At 40.8% G+C, this 7,819-nt stretch overlaps 1 protein-coding gene across 2 annotated transcripts; it reads right to left on the reverse strand.

Annotated features, from left to right (window-relative positions):
- Positions 1–786: 786 nt before the first annotated feature.
- Positions 787–6,872, reverse strand: POP7 (POP7 homolog, ribonuclease P/MRP subunit). Of its 2 annotated transcripts, none has more exons than XM_069215545.1 (2): positions 6,777–6,872; positions 787–1,678 (listed from the first exon to the last, which is right to left on the reverse strand). In XM_069215545.1, the coding sequence occupies exon 2, from the start codon at positions 1,672–1,674 to the stop codon at positions 1,225–1,227; it is 450 nt and encodes a 149-aa protein (XP_069071646.1). In that variant the 5' UTR covers positions 1,675–1,678; positions 6,777–6,872; the 3' UTR covers positions 787–1,224. The 2 variants fall into 2 exon arrangements, with proteins under 2 accessions (XP_069071646.1, XP_069071645.1); XM_069215544.1 differs by having other exon boundaries at positions 6,605–6,860.
- Between the last annotated feature and the right edge of the window lie 947 nt (positions 6,873–7,819).

Consider the following 7,819-nt stretch of genomic DNA (forward strand, 5'->3'; position numbering starts at 1 on the left):
TTCACAATACCAAACCAAAATACATTACTTCGCTGTTGCCACATGTGAAATGTATGTCTTTGAAACTTGCCACCCGCGACTAAAAAATGAAGACAGCTGCTTCCTCCAGTTACTTTTCAGCGTTATGCTTAGCAACCTACAGGTCACATTGGTTTGGCGCCTTTACCTTTAGATCTTTAACCCTGAAAAACTGTCTGTCTTTCAAATGGCATTTTACAACCATAGTTTTCCAAACCAAGCACCCTCATAGTTAGGCTGTGCCACGAAACCGTTCAATCAGTAAAATAAGCTTTTAAGGGTTTTCTTTCAAGTTCGAGCACATTTTAACCACGGACTCTTTTTCATTCCGTTCAGTTCCCATTTACTAAGCACAAGTCTCAACAAAGCCCACGTCTACTACTCATCACATCTGTTATCAAACTGAAACCAGTCTCAGTGGACTCAGTCAAGTGTGGATACTTGAAGGTGAGTATATACAGCTTACTGAGCATAGGCAAAAAAACATTTAAAAGCCAATCAAACTGTTGTGGGTAAACTATAGTCTCATAACTCATGCAGTTGTTACTCTGAGGAATCTCTGGCTCTAGGTGGCTTTGCATGACGCCTCATGGTGTTTTGGGGAGTTCAGTTATTCCTGTTGTACACTACAAAGTTTCCAAATAGAGTTTATACCACAGCTATGAAGTCTGGAGTGGATTTGGTTATAGTCACAACACAAACTGGCACTAGGTTTGCTGCACAATTAACTGCACCCCCACTGCTGAATGACTTCCCTCAACCAGTGGACTTTTTCCTCACATTATTTTATTAGAAAGTGATTGTTCGCACTTCATAAACCTGAAATAAAACTTCAAATTATGCCATAACCTACGGACTTCAGTACCATCCCAGAAGGTTAGCAGAGGCATGAGGGCGCTGTCCACTGAGTATCTTAAGTTGAGATATTTGCATTGTATTTACAGTGACCAACGTTTGCCCACTTCTGCTTCCATCTTATTTTCCAAAAAAAATTCCCGACAAGCTCCTCACTTCAAACATTTGCTACACCTTCACAAATATCTTTTTTATAGTAAAGCCACAAGGTATTGATAAAAAAAGACCTGCACTTCTTACACAAAACTGTGCATCTCATGCACCCTATTTCTTGCCCAGTCCTTTGTCAGTAACATTGTCTTTATCTGAATCTTTTCCGCTTTGGACAGGTTGACAGCCAACACAAAACAATCATGGTTTGTCCTGCACACCTCTGGAATTTGGAAGCTCCCGAAAGACTTTAATATGGATAGCAGAGTTGTTCCGCGTTCTGGCCATGGGCTCGCCCTCATCACCCTCAGGTTCCAGATCGTCCACAAGCTCCACAGTAGAGGTACTAGCAGCTACCTGGAGAGCACCAAAGCTGCTAGCCTCAAGCTGTAGTGCTATGTTTATGGCACGATTTATGGCAAGTCCCAAACCATGGATGCAGATGTCATTGAAGTTTCCACTGTTCAGAAGTTTCTGGCAGCGACTGAGCTGGGCTTTGAAGTCAGTTTTCATGCTAACATAGACGTCATTCTTACGGCGTGGGAGCTTGTGGGGCAGGCGCTTGCGCAGAGTGTACTCCACCTGGTCCATCTCCACCTCAGAGCAGCTGGCAGTCTTAGCCTCTGGGAAAGATGGATAGTTTTCTGCCATGTTTCTAAATGGTATGAAAAGAAAAGAGCAATCAATAGGCTGCATTACCCGACCTCATCCAGAGGTTTCATCGGCTTCATTGCCAATGAAGATAGTCAATATGAAAGCTAGTTATATCTGCTGGCCAAACGCATCTGCTGATTAATGGACGAGCCTTCCGGCATCTCTGACAGTGATACTGGCAAGAAGGCTCAGCTGGTGACTGCACTTGCTATAGACACCATTTGAAATCTGATCATAGGTTTAAACCATCCTCAAAACAATGCAGAGAGCTAAAGATGCTTTCCGCGCCGCCCTACATGCAGGTCACAAGTTTAGAACCTTGCAAGATTATTCACTGGGTACATGCTTTTTTGAATTTCACAATTTTTGATCTAAATAGTTCAGTAAGTTATATGCCTGCTACCAACACGTTTGACTCCATGTAGGGATAACTCAAACTTTCCCAGTTCATCAAATGAATGGCAATTAGTTATTTCTATAGTTTTAAAAAAGGCAATGCCTTCCCCACAACAAACCTGAACAAATTCAAATAAACTGAAAAACATAAATGGGTGTTGGTTTATCAGTAGATCTCGTGAGAAAACATTTGGTCTATTGGTGATATGAATCATCTCAGTGAATGGAACAAATATACTACAAAAGATCCTTTTAGTAGTGTTTCACTTTAATGAAACTTACTAGTTACAGCAGTCTTAATCAGAACAATGTTACGCACTTAATAAACAAGAAAATCTCTCTCCTACGTACCGGATGATGGTTTTCAGACTTTTTTTGACTGGAATTCCGCCCTTATCTTGTTCACTATGACAGTTGAGCAGCAAATTCCATTATGTGTATCAGTTAAACTAAACACTACATGTGTTCTATGACTCAGTTAGGATCATAATTGAGAATTATTTTTCAAATCTCATTACTGGCTAAAGGGGTGATCTTGGAACACTAGGCTGATTAACTTCTTGCCTCATTAAAAAGGTATGTAAAAGGAGAAGTCATGCTAACATATCACAGCCAATAGGAGTGAAACTGAAACTTTTTTAGAACTGAGTTTGTTTCCCCAACAACCCTGATTAAGAGGGAACTGCGGTATTAGTACCTGTTGTGTAATTGCAAACAAGGGAAGCAGTTGCCCAGAACGTATTGTTTGGAGTCAAAGACAATTTTCCATGTTTATTTTGCCCACTGTACAAGTAGCCCCATTTTACTCATCCAAGAAGGAATAAAATTGGCATATTTTAAAAAACGCCTTGCTGCAAGCTGGTCTTGATTTTATACTTCTGAATGGATATTTGCATATAATAAAGGGAGCGTTGTAAGTAGCCTAAAATTGTTACATTTACACAAATGAAAAACAGATAAACAGTGATATAATGTTGCTTTCTCAAACTTAGTACGTAAGGTATGCTTGTCTGCAGATATATTTTAAAAATATTTTTTTTTACATAACATAGAAACCAAACTTAAGAGTATCTTGGGATCAGGTGCAATTTAGTAGCAGAAATCAAGAACGTATGTGATGTAATAGCCAGAGCTGCTGATTTTAGACTGGGACTCCAGGTTTGCATTGCAGCATCAGCTCAACATCCTGTGATTAATCTCACTGTGACAAAAAAAAAAACTAATGTGTCCTTTGTAATGTAATTGATGCACATGTAATGTGCTCCAAAACCTTCAGGTCGAGTTCGCTCTTTATAAAATTACAAAAAAAGTATGCTTATTACAGCACCAATAAACCAAAGTTATGAATTTTGGACGAATTTCTCAGTTGGTGTGTTGGGGAATAAATTATCTCTCTGAGACCAAATTATAACTATTTAAAATTCTGGTTAAATATTTTTTAGTTTGCCCCAATATTACTTTGCTACATTTAAAAATAAAACTACAGCGCTCATTGTTGTCATAGTTGATTGTCTAGTTATTCAGAGAATCCAGTATTAAAAGTAATGCAAGGCAGATTACCTGCTTAAACATATGGTCAGGTGGCTTACCAGAGCTAAATCGGATGTCGTCTGGATAAACTATGTTAGATTTATTTATTTTTTATTTATTTTTTAAGTATTTGGCTTATCGAATTCCTCACAGCTGAGGTTGTAGTAAGGCTTGGTTAGGGGACCTTTAGCTGCTCTAGTAAGAGCAATGCCTCAGCAGATGTGCAGAAGGATGACTTTCTGTAATGAGTTACTTATATTGAATGAAACTCACCAAGCTCTACTAATAGTATTAGTGACCATATCAAACAAGGTTAAATTAGTGACCTACATATGTAAGATTTCTAGAAGAAATCCCTTCAGTGCATCAGGCATGGTTGCCAGCAGTAATGTAAAACAAGCATTTGCAATGCAACGGGCTTGCATTTCTCTGAGTTAGAGCTATTAGCAGTTGTAAACTCCCAACCAGAGTTGCCACATTAAATGGAAAAAAAGAGTGCTATTGCGCTGCTACAGTTCACTTGTAGTGAAACCTATCGGCAAAAGTGCAATTAACTATGTAACAGGGTCAATGTCATGCAAAGCACAGAAGTAGGACAAGAAATCGTAGACCTAGAAAAACCTTGTGAACTGCATTTTAGCACGAGCAAATAAGCAAGTGTAAATTGTCGCGTGCTAAAATCTGTTAAGCGTTTACAAATTATTTTTTCATCCAACTACTCTCCCACCCCCAATTACGGAAAAAGTTTAACTTCTGCGTCAAAAGTAAATTTCCAATCTTTCTCCATTTGGGAGAAAATTAGAGCTGAGCAGGTGAAAATCCCTAAAACATGCATGTTATAGGACCTCCAGCACACTGATCTGTGGAAAGGTGGCAATATAAAGGAATTACTAGTATTCAAACCCAACTATATTATGAGCGCTGGCATTCTATCATCAGAAGTTTTATATAACGAAATTGTTGCAATAATTTCTCGCTGCACTACATGGCACCAATGGAGTACTTTTTTTTACGGGACATGGATTTATTTTATCAACTTGTCCCATGGGCAAGTAGAATGCCACACCCCGGAATCTATTTTTATTTCTATATCTGTATGTGGTACAAAATACTCAGATGTTGTTTAACCCTCCAATAGTAGAGTTTGGGGAAAAATGTGGACCCCTTCTCACACATGTCAAAGACTGGAAGACTTTGTGATACATGAAGAAAGCTGAGGACATTTGTGATTTTTTTTTTTTTTTTACTAGGACAGGTCCATTTCAAATGCTGCTGCAATGTAAAGTGGCTGGACTTTTTATGAATGCTTAAAAAAAAACACATAGGCTGAGAGTAAAATTTTAAATTGATTTTTTTTTTGTTACCGATTTTACCCAAATTAAAATATTCATTTAACATTTTTTGAGGACCAGAACATGAAGGCAAGATTTCAAATGTAGGCTATGCAGGTGGTTGCAGGAGACACACAACTGGCTGTCCTATTTTACCAGCACTGGAACTTGTGACCTAAGGAATGCACGCTATTGCTGTATGCCACTAATACGCAGAACAGACCTCCAGGTCTTCATGAATAAAACATATGTTAGATGAAAAGATCTCTACTGTAAGCAAAAACTGTCTAATCCAGATTATAACCAGGGCCACTGAAATTATACAATTGTGCGGCTGCAGCATTTTTCGCAAAATTATTATATTTGCCCAATAATCTGCAGATAAAAAATATATATATTTCTAGCTCTAACGGTTCAAAAGTTACAAAAAATGCAGTGACAACTGTTGCTACGGAGAGGAAGACCCTTTAAAAAGGTTGATTGTTCACCTATCGGTTGGCAAGTGCTATTTTTGGATTAAACTCGTACTAATGTGGTGCAACCTATGTCCAGAAAATGTCAAGAATTGTAACAAGTCTTTGCAATGTAATGCAATGGATCTTGTGATTGCTAATAGCTCTAACTCGAGCGAAGTAAATTCCAAATTGGACTTTTCTCACCACATAAACTGAAAATGAAAAGTAAAATAGTTGCAATAAGCGAGCCGATTCAAAGCGTCGCGGCCGCCAAGAGCATATTATGAAAGAGACATGCAAAAGGAAAAAAGTTCATTTGCAGTCGATCATATTGGCAAAAGTGCAATTATCGATGTAACAGTGTCAATGGCCAAGGCAGTAACAAAACTGCCCCAAAGAGGAACAAATGTAAAGTATTTACCACTGATAACAGGATTTTTGAAAGGCAAACCCATGAACGAGTGATAGTGATGGGCATGCGGTGAGAGTGCTTAAAAGCCCACAGAGAGATTACAACAGGCTAGAGACACTTGTGAGCTCGACCTAAAAATGACAAAACAATAAATTACTACTATAACAGAATGCATTCCATTACACAGCAGAATTTGAGTTTTCTTGTTGCATAACTAAGTGAACACTATCGCATAATTTGACCCTCCTCTGCAGCTAGAATTCCCATGGCCATGATTATAACTCAGGACTTGCGAAAAACTGAGACGTTACAGCTGGTGCATCAGCCAGAGAATGTGTCCTATTCCAGACTATCAAAATGAGCCAGAGCAATTGTACGAACACATTTGTCTCTTTAATGAACGCAAAGTTATTATTATTTTTTTAATAAGGCACTGGCAGAGAATGAGCTGCCACTGTTACTTGTGACCGTCACCCAACAATCTAATAAAATGCGCTGCAGTCGGTGCAAGCTAACCACTTGTAACCTCAAGTATGTGCAAAAACCTCGGGCTCAAGCATCTAGGATGACAGGTTTTCAAAACAGATGATGCCGTCATTTTAGAAAAGCCAGATGTTCAAAAACAAAACGGGAGAATGTTTTTCCACCACTGGCCTCTACTGAAGCAGGTTATAGCGGGAGAGCGCCGAAATAAAGCTTTTCCTTAAACACCTGGAGTCTCCCGCCAGATTCGGGCAGAGGTACGCATGCAGAGGTAAGCACCAGAGGAGTCTCCGGCGGCTGCAGCGAAGGGGCTGCGTTACCTTCTGTCACCGAGCTGCAGCCCCTCGGAGGGAAAATTCTGACGGAAATCGGGCGCAGATAAAATATAAGTGATCTAGAATTTTACGGAAGGAGCGAAACCAAAGAGGGGACCAAAGCGTCTCTGTGTTAGCTCCTGCCGGCTCCTCTACAGCCGCGGTCCCGGCTTCCTACCGAGGAACCTCCGTCGCAGGCCCCTGCCTCCACCAGCCGCTATAACACTCAGCTCAATGTGGCCACTTCCGGCCACCGGAGCCACACGGTCTGTACCCTGCGCCAAGACCGCGTCGCTTCCGGTGCGTCTCCAGCTGCACCGCAGCAATTGCGTCCGTACTGCGAATAGCGTACGTCCGCCCCAGAGCCACGCCCCCTCCCGTACGTCACGTCGTCCTCGCCAAAAGTGCGTGCTTCCAGTACCGTGTAACGCCCGGTACGTCGGTGCTGGCTGTAGTCCGCAGCACGGCACCGCCTGGGATAGCTACCTCTATTTTATCATAAATAGTAGTTTATTAGTTTTAGTTTGGCGCGCGTGATATTGAGTTACTTGGCAGGCGCGGGAGCAATATAGTCTGACTTGTATACGTTAATTACTCGTTATCCTTACCACGCTTTGCTTCTTGATAATTTCACTACTTGGCATGTGGAAACTAGGGGGTAGGATATAGTGTGATGAGGGGCGTTGAAGAAACTGAATTTATGGGGAAGGGGGAACACAATTTTAGGGGACACTACATATTCTCCGGGGAAACGGGAGTAGCCTCGGTACAGGGAAATCTTAACCCCTTCGCTGCCAGGCCTTTCCCCCTCCTGGCAGTTTGCGCTTAGGCCCTCATAACTTTTTGTTCACATAAGCTACCCACGCCAAATTTGCGTCCTTTTTTTCCAACATCCTAGGGATTCTAGAGGTACCCAGACTTTGTGGGTTCCCCCGAAGGAGACTAATAAATGAGCCAAAATACAGTGAAAATGTGTTTTTGTTTTTTTTAAAAATTGGGAAAAAGGGCTGCAGATGGCGGCTCGTGGTTCTTCCCCTGAAAATGGCATCAACAAAGTGTTTGCGGTGGCAAGATCACCAGCTTTCAGGAACAGGCAGACTTGAATTAGAAACCCCCATTTTTCAATACAATTTTGACATTTAACTGGGACATACCCCATTTTTACTAGTTTTGTGCTTTCAGCCTCCTTCCAGTTAGTGACCAAAATGGGTGATAAACCAA

This window comes from Pleurodeles waltl, chromosome 12, assembly GCF_031143425.1.
Source record: "Pleurodeles waltl isolate 20211129_DDA chromosome 12, aPleWal1.hap1.20221129, whole genome shotgun sequence".
Classification (NCBI taxonomy): domain Eukaryota; kingdom Metazoa; phylum Chordata; class Amphibia; order Caudata; family Salamandridae; genus Pleurodeles; species Pleurodeles waltl.

Bases quoted from the DNA above. Each gene is read 5' to 3' on its own strand.
- POP7 (XM_069215545.1), bottom strand. From the start codon at position 1,674: ATGGCAGAAAACTATCCATCTTTCCCAGAGGCTAAGACTGCCAGCTGC.